The 19,804-nt window shown below is 42.5% G+C and overlaps 1 protein-coding gene across 1 annotated transcript in view; it reads right to left on the minus strand.

Moving 5' to 3' along the window:
* LOC124605522 (E3 UFM1-protein ligase 1 homolog) overlaps positions 1-19,804 on the minus strand; it is a 65,388-nt gene that overhangs the window by 26,052 nt on the left and 19,532 nt on the right. The window contains exons 8-9 of the mRNA XM_047137265.1: positions 12,963-13,109; positions 10,435-10,646 (exon numbers count right to left, since the gene is read on the minus strand). Of these exons, the coding sequence (XP_046993221.1) occupies positions 10,435-10,646; positions 12,963-13,109 (359 nt within the window). The remainder of the gene's footprint in view (positions 1-10,434; positions 10,647-12,962; positions 13,110-19,804) is intronic.

Raw genomic sequence — 19,804 nt, forward strand, 5'->3', positions numbered from 1 at the left:
GCATATCTACTGCTGTGCATCATTCTATGTTTTTATCCCTAATTTCTGTTTGTCAGAATGAATGAACACTGCCAAACTATCATTAATGCTAGCTTGATCATCCTGTTGCCAAACATGCTGTATGTTGGAGCGTAAATGGTTTCAACAGTTGCTTCAATATTAATATATCTCAGCTGAGTGCCTATGTGCACCTGTCACCTGCATAACAGATCCATCAGGCTGGTCCTGGATCAAATAGAGGCCAGCCTGTCAGCTGACAAGCAGAATCTAGGTCACACTGGCAGCTGCCCAGTGGCATCAGATATGCCACTAGAGCTTCCAACATACATGGACAAGTCTATTGCACACAGGCACGTGACTGAAAATAGTGCACATAGTATTGATGTGCACAGCCAGATGATTGAAAATAGAGCAGCACTTGCAAGAGGAGAACATCCTCACACCCAACAGTCGATGGGCCTACCCGATTATGCTTATCAAGAAGCCCAACAGAGTGCTGCCAATCTGTGGGGATTTTGAGGACACCATTAATGATCAGTCAGTAGTAGATGCCTACCCGATCCTCAAAGTCAAGCATATCTTCTCACATTTATCCGAGGGATGACTCTTTGCCAAAACAGATCTTATGGATGCTGAATTCAGGTTACCGATGGAGGAGGACTCCCGATGGCTTTTGGTAATCAACAACTCTTTTGGTCTTTTCAAGTATAATAGACTGCCTTTTGGCATTCCATATGCACCAGCTATTTTTAGAGGTATTTGGAACAACACACAAGGGAGATCCAAAGAGTAGCAAACTACCTCAATAACATACTGATTGCAGGCAAGACTGCCCAGGACTTGGTGGACGATCTGCACTCTCTTCAAGATGATGCACCTTGAAGATGATGCACCAAGCTAACAAAGTATAACAAGGATAAGTGTTCTTTTTTTTGTCCACCACGTAGAATATCTCCAATATGTTTCCAGTGCTGCAGGAATCCACCCCAAGCCACAATATGTCGAGGCTGTCCAGCACCTGCCCGACCTTGTGACATTAGCCAACTGAAGTATGTTCTTCTTCACCTTAATTATTATTACTAAAAGCCAACTGAAGTCTGTTCTTAGTCACATCAATTATTATTATTAAGTTTATATTTTTATTGTAAGTTTATACCACAGGCAGCTGCCACTGCTGAACCCTTACAAAGACTGCTCAGCAAGAATGTGATGTGGCACTGGTCACTAGAGTGTGGCAAGGCCTTCCAAGCTTTGAACAGGCACTGTTGCAGCCCACTTGTTTGGCAGAATGTGATCCATTCTGACCACTGATCTTGGCAGTAGATGCATCAGATTACAGGGAAAGGGCAGCCCTTTCTCAAATCATGGACAGTGTAGTGCATCCTATCACACTTTTTTCCAAAACCCAGCCCAAAGAAAGCATAGACAAGTAAAGAATAAGACCCTGACAGTCATTTTTGAAGTTAAAAAGTTTCATGACTATGTTTATGGTCACCCGTCCACAGATCACAAACCTCTCCCCCTTCTCTGGTTCAGTGCCTACAAAGACGGTACAACATCTACAGCGATGGGTTCATTTTGTCTCCAGTTATCGATATGAGATTCAATATCAGTATACTATTCATCAGGCTATGCTGATGTACTTTCTAGGTTACCTCTGGGATGGGATCTGGCCTTTGACACAAAACTTTAACTGGCTTTCCATTTGGATACATCAGCTGAGGAACCGGTGTTCACACTGCTGCTGGATGCTATTTTCATCACTCAACACAAGGCAGAAGATCCAGTTCTGCATGAGATACTACACTGAACACAAGTATGGTGGTTGGCCAACCAGAAACAGCTCCAGCATCCAGAGGTAGAAGCATATCAACATCATGGACTCTCAGTCCTCAGTGGGGTCATCCTCTTTCATGGAGACAAGTGAACCTGGGTCATCATACTCCCCATTCTACAGAAACGGGTCTTCAACCTTCTTCACGCAGGACTTTGGGGAGAGTTTCTAACTATATGGTTGGGGTGACAGCACATCTATCGACGATGCACAGATGGAGACATCACCGCTATGGTTACGGCTTGTCATACTTGTCAAACCAAGCAAGCAGCAACACACTGAAAGTTTTTTTCCTGGTTGAAGATGTTGGACATGCAATCCCATATCCACTTTGATTTTGAGAGCTCCTTATTAGTTCATACACGGTTGATCCAAGTGAACACTGATACAGGTTTCCCATATGCCTCTCGAACAGCAAATACTTCTGATCATGAAACTTTCCACATCCTTTCTCGCAATTTTTTTTACTGAAGGCCTACCTGAGATGGATAACTGTTCACAATTTTCATATGCAGAGTTTACCACCTTCTGCGCAAAAAATGGTATTGAGCTTATTCGTAGAGTTCCATTCCATCCAGCCTCTAATGACCTGGCCAAACATCCCATTTGCACATTTAAGATACAAATGTCTAAGCTGACTGTTCACCGTCCTGTCAAAGTAGCACTGCTCCTCTTTTTGGATGTTTAGTGATCTGCTCTGCAACATGGTTCATCTCCAACTGAGTGTCTCTAAGGGCACTTACATCATTATCTGGCTTCTGTACTGCTTCCGGCACACCAAAATCCTCCCAGTGAGCGAGAAAGGCAGTACCATTTTCCTGTCCACAGCCCAGTGTGGACTCTGGCTTTTCCTAATGGACTTGGGCAATGGGGCCCCCAGATGTGTCTCTTGCTTGCTGGGGCTATTGATAATTTAAGTCACACTCTTCACCAGCATGGTGTTTCGAAAACATACCAATCATTTGTGACCTTGCCATGGGGGCTATTCAGGTCCCTCTACCTCCTCACCTCCTTTGTTCACAGATGTGGCACCTTCATTGTAGCATGACCAAGTCCAGTTGCCCCCAACATGATCTTCCACTTCCTCTGCAGTGCTGGCCAATGCTCCACCTACAGAGATGGAAATGCACCCCATTCTTTCAGTGCCACCAGAACCATTGTTGATCTGGAGGCCCCGTAGGAGGTTGACATGTGCTGTGCTTTATCTTTGCTATTGGAGGGGGGGGGGGGGGGGGGGGCAAAAGGTATAATATATCTCAGCCAAGTGGGTACACACATCAGTCACCTGTAGACTATATCTTTCAGGTGGGTCCTGAAATGAGTATGTGCTAGCCTGCTGGTCACCAAGCACAGTCCAGGTCACACCACGAGCCACCAGGAGACATCAGATATGCCCCTAGAGGTTGCAACATACACAGACTAGTATACTGAACACAGACATGGGACAAACTAGAGCACAGAGTTTTCTGCCAAAGGTAGCCCCACTCAAGGTCGCACACACACCACAGGCGGCAGTCTTCACTGAGTAAGAGCTGAGAGTAATCATTCTTCCACAATTAGGGGCTTACTCCAGTGCATCCAGGAAGACGCATCACAGTCCACTGCCGTTACACTGCTGATTCTTACCCCCGGAGCAACCACTACACTCCAGACCATTACCACCAGTCCATGTGTGGCCTACGAAGTTGTATCAAAAGTCTGGATCTGTAAATCATACTGGTTGTTGATTTTGGCTGTAATAAACTCTGAAACTCTCACTTGTTGTGGACATTGACTGCAAATGATTATATTAAACTCCAGAAAATATAACTGATATACTTGTTTATTTTCTGCTCTATGTTGACAGCCAAATTCAGGCTGGTTTAAGTAATTTTCCATATCGACTTTCTGACAGACTAGTTAGTGGCGATATTCATGTTGTTCTATTAGAATTGGCTTTCTGCCAAGAGCTATTTTGTGATCTGAGTATTTAGTCAGAAAATTTTTGTTATTGTAATTCGACCATCAGCCAATTATTGTTTCTTATTTCAGCCTTGAGCCATGGTCACCAACACTATAAAGGAATCTATGTTTACTGGCAGGAAATTAACTTTGTTTCTTTACATTCTGAGAACTGTTCTTGTCCACTGACTGTAGATATGATGCATCAATCAATAGAATGTAGTGATACATCCAACTCCTTGAATGAGGAGTATCACGTTCTTAAATACAAACGTCAGAGAAAAGATGTTAGTGACAGTAGTCAATAAGTCGTTAGCACCCCACTGTTGGGAGGTGCTTTAAATCGTAGGTGCTGATACCACAGCTAACAATCCAGTGACTGTATGGAAGGGGGTAGTATCACACGACCCTACCTACTGAGATGGAGATAAGAGTTCCATGGAAAGGGCAGTGGGGAAAAAGGAGCTCCATGAAACCTAAGAACGTGAAATGTCAAAGACAATGAATGTATTGCAACTGAAGTTGAATAAGAGCTCTGTTATATACATAGCACGGAGAGGCAGTATATGAATTGGTAGCTGTCCCCATATATCATGTATTAAGTTGTAATTTTGAAGATAATATAAGAAGGTGAATTGAATCTCACTTCTTATTTATGTCAAGGAGCGAAAGAGAATGACAAATTAATTTTCAGCTGTTTTATCTGCAGTCTGTAAGGAGGAAGTCTGAACAAAGTTAATAATATTTAACAGCAACCAAATGTTCAGTAAGCAACATTCATTGTATATAAAAGGAGTGTTCATGTGGCAATTTATTTAAGGCTTGGTGCATGAAGTGAAGTATAACAACCACCATGCAGGCCACAACAACCTGAAACACTTCAACAATTAAGCATACATCTGGTGATGTCATTAAGCATGGCACAGAGTGATACGTCTGTCGGTGCCAAGTCACCTGGGTAAACAGCAGCAACATTTTTAGGACTGTCGCAGACCATCTCGGCCACACTTGTCTACGCCAGTTGATACGTATCATGTGCTCTCCTGTGGACTAATTTACAGCAACCTTTTGAAACTTGCTGAAACCATGGACATTGATTTGGACTCTCTTATTCCCGAGGGTTGACATTTGGCTTGAACACAGACATTTCTATACTCCTAATGCAGTGCAGAATCCATTCTCCACTTCACTACATTTCGCCTGCTGTGCGTGCACCAACAGCATGTGTGGGCAATGAAAGCGGTTCATATTAAGAGAAATTCCCAGCCTGACAAAGTTACAATGCTTTCCAGCATTGTAGTGGAGTGCTCATAAGAATGCAGCAGTGCAATAGATTCCTTGCAGAGAGAGAGAGAGAGAGAGAGAGAGAGAGAGAGAGAGAGAGAGAGAGAGAGAGAGAGAGAGAGTCACCAGTGTGCTGTGTGTCTCTGTCCCATACCTCATGCTCCTACTGTTGCCTACCCTGGTAACTGGCTATGCTGTAATGAGTGCTACACCATGCCACTGTTTATGCTCCTGACTCTCCTTAGCAGCATTTACATCTTAGAAAACTACTGCTGTCACTTCTTAACTAAATACTTTTTGTATTTGCTTTATGCCACCCATCATGAACAGTACACTGGCTAAGTAACCTTCCATACCTAAACTAAGATGAAAATCCACACTAAATGATCTATATGGACCTCTATGCACGTTACAGGCAGACATGGGAGAATGACACTATTGACTGAAGTGTCATATGGTACACTGCTCCTTGGCTACTGTGCTCTGCCCCACCAGCTGCCTTCTTATGTGCACATCATTATAAATGTTTAAGTTAATCAGTAAATTTCCAGAGTACTTTAATTGCCAACTCTAGAAGTATTTTTATCTTCTTCATTCAAGGAGTGTCAGGATGTTTTATTTACTGTGATTTATTAGTATCTGATTAGTGTGGTGGAAAAAGCAGACTTACAACATTTACTTATATTTATTCCCAACCCAACCCTTTCCACTCTCTTGCCCTAACTGTCAACAGATCCTTTTAATTATCCATTCCTGATCTCAATAAATTTATGTCCTAAACATTTTACTCCATTTTCCCATTTCTTCATTCAGCCCCTGCAGTTTGGTGACTGATATTCCCTCAATCCGAAGTTTCCCCACTGCCACCCACAGACATACGACTCTCCTCCTGCCTCCTGGCGCTTCCCTAACCCTCTTGGTACCATAAATCTTACCCCCACTAACACACTATATTCCTTTCTGTTACATCTCTTACATCCACATGTCCATGTTAATATTCATTAACAGTTAGTGTTGCTATGGCCCACAGATGCTAGTGCAGAACAGCACAGGCCTATGCATAGAAATTTGATTCACCCACTAAGAACACAACTGACTCAACCAACTTTCGAGTATTGCCCATCAGTCTGGTATCTGTATCTAGTAGGATTAATAGAGGAGATAAAGAGTTGATCCAAGGGAGAGCTGTACATTTTGCCAGGGGTTTGTTTACTATGCACAAGAGCATTATGACACTGCTTGTCCAACTCCAGTGGCAGATCACAACAAAGTATAGTTTATTCTGGATAGGTGCTCTGTTAAAAATCTGGTAATATATGTTTCAGGATGAGTCAAGCAACGCCACACAAGATTACCATGAAGGAAAGTAACAGAAAACTGAGCTATATGGAGGCTTATTGGCAGTTCTTCACATACTCCATTCACAAATTCCAAGGTAAGAGGGAAATAGTAGTGGTACACACTGTTAAGTGGCTTGCAGAAAACTGATGTTGTATGGGAAGATTAAAATCTAAGCTCTGATTCTGATTATCTGACCTTTCTGTGTGCCTATGTGCCACACGAGGTACATCTGTGTGACTGAATTTCTCCGTCTTTTTTGCCAGTTATTTCTGTCTTGGAATTTTCATTTTATAATGAAAGGATCCTTCCCTAATTTCATACCCTTTCCTACCGTGTGCTTATTTGTCACCAATGTTTTTTCTCTCAGTTCATCCACTGCTTCACACCCCAGAGATGAAATTCTAATGTGTCCATGCAAGACCACTCATCAAAAAACAAAAAATTAGTTATTTTTACAAAAAGATAATTATTTTTATTTGTATCAAAAGATTTTTCCTCTGGAACATCTGGAATATTTTAAATTACTTGGTAGCATATGAATTTGCTGTGTCTCCCTTAATAGTTCAAAAAACCATTCTTTACTTTATAGCATGGCAAATTCTCAATGGAACTATTCCAGTTTAATACTTTTCTACAAAGTGTATCTTCTATAACTAAATATAGGAAAAACTATGACTCATCTGTGTGGTCTCCCATATAAAGTCACTGGACAAAATATTAGTCATACTTTAAAAGAGGTCATCGGCCACAGTAGAATGTCACTGTAAATGGTGTAGAGCTGATACCAATTCTTCACCATAGATATACACTAAAGCACCAAAGACACTGGTATAGACATGTGTATTCAAATACAATGATATGTAAACAGGCAGTAGATGGCACTGTGGTCGGCAATGCCTCTATAACACAACAGTTATTTGGCGCAGTTGATAGATTGGTTACTGCTGCTACAATGGCAGGTTATTAAGATTTATGTGAGTTTGAACGTGGTGTTATAGTCAGTGCATGAATGATGGGACACAGCACCTCCGAGGTAGAGATGAAGTGGGGATTTTCCCATACAACCATTTCACAAGTGTACCGTGAATATCACGAATCCAGTAAAACATCCAATCTCCAACTCTGCTGCCGCCGGAAAAAGATCCTTCCAGAGTGGGATCAACAATAACTGAAGAGAATCATTCAATGTGAAAAGTGCAACCCTTCCGCAAACTGCTGCAGATTACAATGCTGGGCCACCAACAGGTGTCAGCATGTGAAACATTCAACGAAACAACATCAATATGGGAGCCGAAGCACACTCTTGTACCCTTGATGACTGCACAACGCAAGCTGTATGCCTCACCAAGGCCCTTCAACATTAACATTCGACTGTTGATGACTGGAAACATGTTGCCCAGTCAGACGAGTCTCATTTCAAATTGTATCGAGTGGATGGACGTGTACGGGTATGGAGACAACCTCTTGAATCCATGGACCCTGCATGTCAGCAGGGGACTGTTCAAGTTGGTGGAGGCTCTGTAAAGCTGTGGGGCACATGCAGTTGGAGCGATATGGGACCCCTGATATGTCTAGATATGACTCTTGGCAGGTGACACATATGTAAGCATCCTGTCTGATGATCTGCATCCATTTATGTCCATTGTTCATTCCAACAGACTTGGGCAATTCCAGCAGGACAATGTGACACCCACACGTCCAGAATTGCTACAGAGTGGTTCTAGGAACGTCCTTCTCAGTTTAAGCACTCCTCTGGCACCAAACCCCTCAGACATGAACATCACTGAGCATACCTGGGAAGCCTTAAAATGTGCTGTTCAGAAGAGATCTCCACCCCCTCATACTCTTACGGATTTATGGACAGCCCTGCACGACTCATCATGTCAATTTCTTCCAGCATTACTTCAGACATTTGTCAAGTCCATGCCACGTCATGTTGCGGCACTTCTGTACACTTGTGGGGGCTCTGCACAGTATTCAGCAGGTGTACCAGTTTCTTTGGCTCTTCAGTGTATGTCAGTACAGTGGTGTGTGTGTGGTGTGAGAGTGTGTGTGTGTGTGGGGGGGGGGGGGGGGGGGGGGGGGGGTTGCGCACGCAGATCCATTGTATGCAACCAGTGCAGTAAAATGGGCTCATATGGTGATGTAACAGAATGATAGAAAGGAACTGTCACATTTGGGCACGCCCATGACCATACTGTGAATGATGTTGCTCAATTTGTTGGTGTATCAACATGCTCCATCTACAAGGAATGTTCGATCACTCTCTGCCATCTAAAGATGCATGTGGACAGTAGTAATAAAAATATCACAACCAACAGGAAATAGGGATGAATGTCACACCTTTGTCACCGACAATCAGTTTCCAACCCGACAGGAATTGCTGCCGTCATTGAATGCGGGTTCACCTTGACTAGTTTCTGAGTGAACATTTCCAAGGGAAGGTCATTTCTTGCAGCAATACACAAAGCTGCACATTTTCAGAGTCAAACAATGCAGAAGCTGGACAGTATCTGACTGGAGGCACACAATGTGTTAGTTGTGACTTGCCGATCGTTCAAAGCGCCGCCGCGCAATTACGCACGTCCTCTACATACGGCGCTGTCTGCCAGCCATGCAGCAGTTGCGCCACCTAAGCGGCCAGCCGAGCAGCGGCCACTAGACTGGGACTCAGTGCTCATTCGAATGCTAACGTGTACACATGTCTTGCTTGTCAACTTACTTTGTGACATATGTGTTGTGTCGTTCTGAAATATATGTGTTAAACTTGACGTTATAACAGTGGTCCAACGACTCATGATTTTGCTTCTTTTCAGAAGATGCAAGATGTTAGGTGCACTGGTGGTGCAGTGTGGCATTTAACCTACAGTGTGGAAGGCAGAGTTGAAGATCGAGGAGGTTCTGAGATTTTTTTGGGTTGGTTTTGTACCATGATTTGGGCTCTCACATACATGTTGCTGAGAACATGAATCAGGATGTTTACTTCAACATCCTCAGTAACCATAAGTTGCCCTTTTTCCTACCGGTTCATTATGAATAAGCTGTGAACACTCCCATTTTTCAAGAGTCGGCCATGTCCACTGGGCTGCATGCATACATTCCTGTTTGTTCCACACTCGAATACCCTACTGCACCTCAGCTGGCTACCTAAATAATCCATCCTTAATCATTCAGAAAGTGCCTGTGTCTATCTGGAACAGCAGTTAAAATGAAGCAGTCAACATCCTCACAATTTGGTAGCCCTATTGGTTCTGATTATCAATAAATGTGTTCAGCTGCATATGATTCACCTGAAGGAATTGCAGACATTCTACCGTGCAGTACTAGAGCAATTATCAGGGTGAGAGGCAGTATCACATTATATCAACATAATGTCTACTGGGAGTGACTAATTTTTTGTCCAATGTGATTTTAGGCTTAACAACTGCAGAGACAACAGATTTGTCAGTGATATTTAACTATGCTTGAATTGCAGCTATGAGACTAATAGAGACCAGTAAAATTTAGATCTTTCCTCTTATTCAAAGATTATTGTTCGGTCTGGAGAATAAATGTACATTTTGTCAGCAATAACAGGGCTCAAATTTGTTTGAGTATGCTTGAAATGCAACTACAAGAATAACAGAGACCACAAAACTGTAGATCTTTCCTTTCATTCAAAGATTATGGACACTTCAGAGAATAACTGCACATTTTGTAAGTGGGCCTTTTAGATCAAGCTTCCTGAAAAGCATTCTCCACAATCTAAAGATAACTTTAATAATATTTCAAGTTCAGATGGCAATGGGATAATATCATTTTCTCCAATATCTATGTCTTCTCTTTTCACCACAAACTGGAAAGGGTATGAAAGTAGGAAGCAAGAGGCAGATGAACAACACGTGAACAGGAAATGAATACGCAGAGGTAAGAAGGCAGGGAAGGTGGAAAGGACAAAAAGAAATACAGGAGAAGGGATGAGTAGCACCACCAGAAGAAAATAGGAAGAGAAGAAGAAAATGCTAGAGTAATCGTGATTGACAGTGACAACTTACGAATGTAATGCTGCTGCAATTTCAGACACCAGTTCATCAAGTTCATCATCTTGTAAGGACTTCTCCTTTCTTAAAACTTCTTCAATGTCTGAAATACTAAGAAGTTCAAGCTTCTTAGTTGGTACTGGACCAGCATCTTCATCTGAATCCTCATCCTGCACATGACCACGCTGAGGTTTCTTCTTCAGAGATTTCATTTTTGTTTCACGACCCTGAAAAATAGAATGAAAGAAGAGGGGATTAAAGCAGAGCCAGGCTTAAAATATATGGAGTTTACTGCATGATTTAAAAGTGGAATACTCTATTTAAGCAATGTTTTTGAATTGGAATACCATTACTTCATAGGTGTATGTGTGGTTGGATATGGGTGTGTGTGCGCGCGAGTGTACACCTGTCCTTTTTTCCCCCTAAAGTAAGTCTTTCCGCTCCCGGGATTGGAATGACTCCTTACCCTCTCCCTTAAAACCCACATCCTTTCGACTTTCCCTCTCCTTCCCTCTTTCCTGATGAAGCAACCGTTGGTTGCGAAAGCTTGAATTTTGTGTGTATGTTTGTGTTTGTGTGTCTATCGACCTGCCAGCACTTTCGTTTGGTAAGTCACATCATCTTTGTTTTTAGATATATTTTTCCCACATGGAATGTTTCCCTGTATTATATATATAAAATCACAGCATTTTCTTTGGGATGATGAATAAAGTTCATAGCTGCATGGATTCAGGATAATCTTGACTTCAATTTCCCATAAAATTAAAATAAGAAACTACAATCAACTGCATTTTCTTACATAATTATCACTTTTGAGGGGTGCTTGTCTAGTGGGAAATAGTAAGTGTTGAACTTGATGCATTTATTAGAAACAGCAATACGATCAATTACCAAACTAGTGGTTTCAGGCATTGATGTGTTGTAATAACTGTACATGTGTTCTGTATCTACCTTTAGGGAGAAATTCGCCGCTACACAGTAAAAACTGAAAATTCCAGGGACAAAGAGAATTTCTTAGTATGACAAGAAAGACGGAAGAACTAATGAATTTAAAGCACTATGAACAGCCCTGTTAAATGGCAGGTAAAGATGTGATACACTACTGGCCATTAAAATTGCTACACCACAAAGATGACGGGCTACAGACACGAAATTTAACCGACAGGAAGAAGATGCTGTGATATGCAAATGATTAGCTTTTCAGAGCATTCACACAATGTTGGCGCCGGAGGCAACACCTACAATGTGCTGACATGAGGAAAGTTTCCAACCCATTTCTCATACAGAAACAGCAGTTGACCAGCGTTGCCTGGTGAAACGTTGTTGTGATGCCTCATGTAAGGAGGAGAAATGCATACCATCACGTTTCCGACTTTGATAAAGGTCGGATTGTAGCCTATCGCGATTGTGGTTTATCGTATCGTGACATCGCTGCTCGCGTTGGTTGAGATCCAATGACTGTTAGCAGAATATGGAATCGGTGGGTTCAGGAGCGTAATACGAAACACCGTGCTGGATCCCAACGGCGTCTTATCATTAGCAGTCAAGATGACAGCATCTTATCCGCACGGCTGTAACTGATCGTGCAGTCACGTCTTGATCCCTGAGTCATCAGATGGGGACATTTGCATGAGAACAACAATCTGCACTAACAGTTGGATGACGTTTGCAGCAGCATGGACTATCAGCTCGGAGACTGTGGCTGCAGTTACCCTTGACGCTGCATCACAGACAGGAGCGCCTGCGATGGTGTACTCAACGTCAAATCTGGGTGCTCGAATGGCAAAACGTCATTTTTTCGGATGAATCCAGGTTCTGTTTACAGCATAATGATGGTTGCATCCGTGTTTGGTGACATCACGGTGAACGCAAATTGGAAGCGTGTATTCATCATCACCATACTGCCGTATCACCCAGCGTGATGGTATGGGGTGCCATTGGTTACACGTCTCGGTCACCTCTTGTTCGCATTGACGGCACTTTGAACAGTGGATGTTACCTTTCAGATGTGTTACGGCCCGTGGCTCTGCCCTTCACTCGATCCCTGCGAAACCCTACATTTCAGCAGGATAATGCACGACCACATGTTGCAGGTCCTGTAGGGGCCTTTCTGAATACAGAAAATGTTCGACTGCTGCCCTGGACAGCACTGACCTCTTACACATCAGGATTTTGCATTAGTCTTTGCTATTAGTAATTCTTTTTTATGCACAGTGATTTACATGGTCAAACACACCCTTATACAAGCATTATACACATTCTGAAAAATTATGTGGAGTAGAAGCAGTTCCCAAGCAGTTCGAACCTCAGAAGTCCTTGTCTATTTTTGTATTTTTTTTTAATATATGTATATATATATATATATATATATATATATATATATATATATATATGTCTGTTCAAATGTTTGAGCATCAAGTAAAATTTTGAAGTAAAATGGTGAAGAACTTTTTGAGATTCAAGACAACAGTACATTTTCTGGTTTGTAAAAATGAAAACAGACAACACAGAAGAGAATCAAGAAGGGCAGATTCCAACACTACCTGTGTGCCACCCCCACCTTTTCCTCCAGCAGCTTTCTTGCGTCTTTCTTCACGACGGTCAACTTTAGTCTCCTGTTCCACTGCCACTTTCTTATTTGGTAGTTTGTTTTCTATCTGTGCTGCAATGTAAGCACCAGAAGATACTGCCTGAAAGTACCGAAAAAAGTAGACATAAAAATTAATGGTAAGTTGTAAAAACAAAATCATTTCCTAACACACATACAGGAACATTAAAAATCACTTAACATAAAATTTCTACTAACAAGAAGCAGTGAACACAAGCATATAATTTTAGTCACACAGTCAGTAACTTTCAAAATTATAATTTCTTTAATATGGAAGTAGATAGGAAAAGTTTGGAAACATGAGACCATCCAGAAATGAACTAGGGAAGGCACCCAAAACACCAACTCAACAATTTAGTGATACAGCTTGAGAACATGAGAAAGTACCTTATGTTCAACAGAAATAAAAGTAGCATCAGGTGTGCTGTAGGAAGTGCAATAGTACCACTGAAGTACATTAGTACAGGTAAACGATAAGATCAGCAACACATTCAGATTGCTGACAATGTTATTGTTTATAGAAATCTGTGCTCAACTGTATGCTTTGGTAGATTCGTTTTTAAATCTCTGCATGTTAATCTAATTTATTAGACACACATTTTGCATTTTCGTCAGTGTCTAGTAGAGTTTTGTAGCATATGTCAACAGTTGTTTTTCTGTTTGTTTGTTTGTTTGTTTTGAAGCTGGTGATCACTTGTTGGCACTAGTCAGACAGGCCGCAGCTGCCAGCCAAGACAGAGCAGCAACAGGGAAGTAATCGTTGTTGTGAAATTTTACGGGTTCCTAACCAGGAGTGAATTATACAGTTTCATCTTTGTGCTTTGTTAGCTTAGTTTTTGAATTTCTGTGTGCTAATTTAATATTTAATACACACAGTTGTCATGTTTTCATCTGTGTCAGAAACTGATTTTGTGACATATTACAAGTTCCTAATAAGGAGCGAATTATCATCACCTGCACACTTTTGTACTTTAGTTTTTGAGTCACTGCATGTTAATCTAATTTAATACACACTCTTATTGTGTTTTCATCAGTGTATATAGTAGAGTTCCACAGGGCATACTGATAGTCCTTTGTCTGTCTGTATAGTGTATGGATAGGGACTGTGACTGCTGTCCACAAATGTGAGCCGAATTGTGAGACTTTGCTCTCAGCTCCAGGCTGTGTTCATTTCAGTTTCATAGCTTGAGGCTGCAGTGGATGGGCATCACTGTTGTGGGCCAGCAATAGGGATCCAATGGACATCCAGCACGACCCAAAAGTCCACAGATTGGTCTGCACCAGTGGCCAGCCCACATACTGCTGGCTTTGAGGTTGACCCCTCGCCTGTGGTTGAGTGGGAGGTCACCTCAAAGTGTGGCAGTCTGCAAGATACTTCCCGCAACACTGAACCTAAGGCCTCCCCAGTTAGTCTGACAAAGAGGTTCCAGGTGTAATCAGTGGCTGACAGTGTCTCTCAGCCAGGTGCAGTCACTTGTCCTGTTTAAGAGAAAACCTCTCAGCCTACAAGATCTGGGCAGCCACTGAGGTTATGATTATTGTAGTTAGCAGCTCCAATGTTAGATACATTATGGGGCCTCTTATGGACTTGGCTGCTGGTGTGGAGGGGCAGGAAGGGGGGGGGGGGTGAGAGAGAGAGAGAGAGAGAGAGAGAGAGAGAGAGAGAGAGAGAGCCAACGTGTACTCCTTGTGCATACTGGGTGGAGTCAATACAGACATGGAACAGGTCCTCCTGGATGCCATGAAGAGCCAACTACAAGTGGTAGCTCGCATTGGTACCAATGATGCATGTCGCTTTGTGTCTGAAGAGATACTCTCTGGTTTCAAGCAGCTATCAGAAGTTGTACAGGCTGCCAGTCCTGCTTGCGAGATGAAAGCAGAGCTCAGCATTTGCAGCATAGTCGACAGGACTGATTGCGGATCTCTGGTACAGAGCCCACTGCAGGGTCTGAATCAGAGGCTCAGATGGTTCTGCAACTGCATAGGCTACAGATTCCTGAACTTGCACCACAGGGTGGTGGGGTTTCAGGTTCTGCTAAACAGATCAGGACTCAATTAGATTTATGAGGTGGCTACACTGGTAGTGGGGGCTGTGTAGAGTGGACTGGGCAGTTTTTTAGGTTAGAGCATCTCGGGGAATCAGTCTCAAAGGGCTCAGGTCAATCACAGGAAGAATGTAGATCTGGGAACCATTGGTATAACAATAGTAAATTGACGTAGCTGTGTTGGGAAAATACCAGAGCTCAAAGTGCTAATAGAAAGCACTGATGCTCAAATTGTTATAGGTTGTGAAAGCTGGCTAATACCAAAGATAAGTTCAGACGAAATTTAAGCTAAGGGCCTAATGGTGTTCAGAAAGGATAGGCTCAATACAGTTGGCAGTGGTGTGTTTGTTGCTGTTAGAAGTAGCTTGCCTTGTAGTGAAATTAAAGTAGACAGCTCTTGCAAGTTAGTATTGGTAGAGGTCATTCTTGGCAACTGGAATAAAAAAATAATTGGGTCCTTTCGACAAACTCCCAATGCAGATGATGCAGTTGCAGAAAGGTTAAAAACAATTTGAGTCTCATTTCAAATGTGTACTCGACTCATACAATTACAGTTGGTAGTGACTTCAACTTACGCTCAATATGTTGGCGAAAGTACATGTTTAAATCTGGAGGTATCTACATCTACATCTACTTAGGTACTCTGCCAGCCACTGTAAGGTGCATGGCCAAGGGTACCCTGTAGAAATACTAGTCATTTCCTCTCCTGTTCCATTTGCAAACAGAGTGAGGGAAAAATGACTGTCTATATGCCTTCGTATGAGCCCTAATTTCTCTTATCTTCGTGGTTCTTACGCGCAATGTATGTTGGCAACAGTAGAATCATTAGGCAGTCAGCTTCAAATGCCGGTTCTCTAAATTTTCTCAACAGTGTTTCTCAAAAAGAAAATCGCCGTCCCTCCAGGAATTCCCGTTTGAGTTCCCGAAGCTTCTCCATACCTCTTACGTGTGTTCAAACCTACTGGTAACAAAACTAACAGCCTGCCTCTGAATCGCTTCGATGTCTTCCTTCAATCGAACCTGGTATTAATATGAAACCCTTGAGAAGTATTGAAGAATAGGTCGCACCGGCGTCTTACACGCAGTCTACTTTACAAGTGAATTACTCTTTCCTAAAATTCTTCCAATAAACTCAAGTCAACCATTCGACTTCCCTACCACAGTTCTCACATGCTTGTTCCAGTCTCACATTGCTTTGCCACATTATGCCCAAATATTTAAACAACTTGACTGTGTGAAGCAGGACACTTGTTATACTGTATTCGAACATTACAGGTTTGGTCTTCCTACTCATCTGCATTAATTTATATTTTTCCACATTTAGAACCAGCTGCTGTTCATCACACCAACTGGAAATTTTGTGTAAGTCATCTTGTATCTTCCTACAGTCACTCATCTTTGACACATTACTGTACACGACGGCATAATCATCAAACAACAGAAGATTGCTGGATACCCTGTCCATCAAATGAATTATGTATATACAGAACAACAGTGAGCCTATCACACTTCCCTGGAGCACTCCTGATGATACCCTGGTCTCCGATGAACACTCGTCACCAAGGACAACATAATGGGTTCTATTACTTAAGAAGTCTTTGAGCCACTCACATATCTGTGAACGTATTCCCTATGTTTGTACCTTCATTAACAGCCTTCAGTGGGGCACTGTGTCAAATGCTTTTCGGAAATCTAGAAATATGAAATCTGCTTGTTGCCTTTCATCCATAGTTTGCAGTATATCATGTGAGAAAAAGGGCAAGGTATGCATAAATCATCATCTGAAATTGTGCTAAACACATTTTCTGAAAATTATTTCAAGCAATTAGTCCATGAGCCCACTCCAATAGTAAACAGTTGTGAAAACACACTTGACCTCTAAGCAACAAATAATCCTGATGTAATAACGAGCATCAAAACAGACGCAGGGATCAGCAAACACAGGAATGTAACTCCCAAATATTCCAAAAATAAACAAAAAATATACATTCAAAAACGCAGATAAAAATTTGCGTGACACCTTCCTGAGAGACAATCTCCATTCATTTCAAATTAACAACGTAAGTGTATACGAGATGTGGCTTGAATTCAAAGAAAGAGTATCGATAGCAACTGAGAGATTTATTACAAATAAACTAACAATGGAGGTGATCCAACATAGTAAACAAAACAGGACTGAACACTGTTGCACAAACAATGTAAAAAGCATGCCAAATTTAAATGAACACCAAATCCTCAAAATTGGTGACCTTTTACAGAACCTCCAAATGTAGTGTGGATTTCAATGTGAGATGCTTATAACAGTTCCCACAATGAAACTTTGTCTCCAAAACCTGGCAGAAAATACAAAGAGATTCTAGTTGAATGTAAATTATCTTAGTGGCAAGACAAATGCCTTCTCTGTGTGATACCAATAGAAATACTACCGATTAAGCACTGCTAAAGCAAAGCTACTAAACACAGTTTTCCAAAATTCATTCACCAAAGATGATGAAGTAAATATTCCAGAATTTGAATCAAGAAGAGCTATCAACATGAATAACTTAAGACATTGATATCCTTGGAGTAATGAAGCAATATAAATCACTTAATAAAAGCAACTCTTCCAGTCCAGATGGTTGGTTGGTTTAAAAGAGGGGGAAAGGGACCAAACTATGTGGTCATCGGTCCCTTGTTCCTAATAAAACAATGCCACAAGTGTGAGAATAAAACAGACAAGACATATAACACAAAACGGAAAGAAAGGAAAGACTACAAGAACGAAGGAAAGGCAACAAACACTAAAAGGAACAAAAGAAGACAAGAAAACAACACAGAGATACAAGAAACAGAAGAGAGTAAAACAAGGAAGCAGATTACAGTGGCTGGCCGACCACAAAAATAAAAAGGAAAAGCTAGCCACCCTGCAACACATTAAAACCTCCACCCTGAAAGCACTAGGGTGGAGGTCACAGAGGGACAAAGGACATGCGCTAAAACATACCGAATGATAAAACCCACCCTCACAGATGAAATGTAAAACCAAATCAGCCGATGAGGCGTTGTCTGCTGAAATCAATGATAACGAGTCCAGCAACTGATCATGAAGTTGCAGGGCATCCAAAGAAGGACAGAGCAGAAGAACATGTGCCACTGTCCACCGGGTGCCATACCGACAGTGAGGTGGGTCTTCACAGCACAGGAGATAGCCATGGGTCACCCAGGCATGGCCAATGCGGAAACGGCAGAGAACCATGGAGTCGTTGCAAGAGGCCCTCATCAAGGACTTCCACACATTCGTGGTCCCCATAATGGCTCGCAGTTTGTTGTGTATACTGAGATTTTGCCATTCCGTCTCCCAAAGCTGAAAAATCCTGTGGCGTAATAACGAACGCAGGTCAGTTGTAGGGATGCCGATCTCCAGAAGTGGTTTCCATGTAGCCTGTTTGGCCAGCCTGTCAGCAAGTTCATTTCCTGGGATTCCGACATGAACACCACTGAATGACTGGACCATTCCAGGACATAGATGGACTCCTGGACGGATGCTACTGAAGGATGATGAGGGTAACACTGGTCAATAATTTTCAGGCTGCTCAAGGAGTCAGTACATAAAAGGAAAGACTCCCCAGAGCATTAAAGGAGACACTGTAGTGCACGAGAAATGGGCACCAGATCTGCAGTGCATACACTGCAGCCATCAGGTAAGAAATGTTGTTCAATATGGCCGCCGTGAATGTAGGCAAAGCCAATGTGACAATCAGCCATTGAGCCGTCAGTGTAAACCACTTCAGAGCCCCAAAACACGTCAAGAATCGAGAGGAAGTGACAGCAGAGAGCCGCAGGGTTAACGGAGTCCTTAGGGCCATGTAGAAGGTCCAGGCAGAGCTGCAGTTGAGGTGTACACCATAGAGGAATACGTGAACGGACCGCAAGTAGAGGTGGTAAAGGGAAGGACTCCAGTTCGGAGAGAAGGGACCGCACACCAACCACAATCGTTAGCCCTGACCTGGGCTGCCAATGTGGTAGATGGACTGCCGCAGGTGGGAAAAGGAGACGGTAATTCAGATGCTCAGGAGAACAACGAATGCACAGGGTCAAGTAAATGCAGCACTGAGGGTGCTGCCGAACCATAAACCACACTCCTATAGTCAATTCAGGATTGGACAAGGGCTCTGTAAAGCTGCAGCAGGGTAGAGCGACCTGCATCCCAATTGGTGCTGCTCAGGCAATGGAGGGCATTGAGGTGCTGCCAGCACTTCTGCTTAAGCTGACAAAGATGAGGACACCAAGTCAATTGAGTGTCGAAAACCAGTCTTAAGAATTGATAGGTCTCCACTACTGTGACTGGATGGTCATGAAGGTAAAGTTCTGGGTCCAGATGAATGGTATGAAGCCAACAGAAGTGCATGACACACGACTTTGCAGCTGAAAACTGGAAGCTGTGGGCTAGAGCCCTAGACTGCACCTTGTGAATGGCTCCCTGTAGGCACCACTGAGTAACACCAGTACTGGAGCAGCAGTATGAAATGCAGAAGTCATCCGTATACAGAGAAGGTAAGACCGACGGTTCTACAGCTGCTGCTAGACCATTAATAGCCTCTAAAAATACACACACACTCAATACAGAGCCCTGCGAGACTCCATTCTCCTGTATGCGGATGGAACTATGGGAGGCACAGGAGTGACAGGAAGTTATGGATAAAAATCTGGAGTGGGACCCGGAGACCCCACTCATACAATGTGACAAGGATAT

Source organism: Schistocerca americana, chromosome 3 (genome assembly GCF_021461395.2).
Source record: "Schistocerca americana isolate TAMUIC-IGC-003095 chromosome 3, iqSchAmer2.1, whole genome shotgun sequence".
NCBI lineage: Eukaryota > Metazoa > Arthropoda > Insecta > Orthoptera > Acrididae > Schistocerca > Schistocerca americana.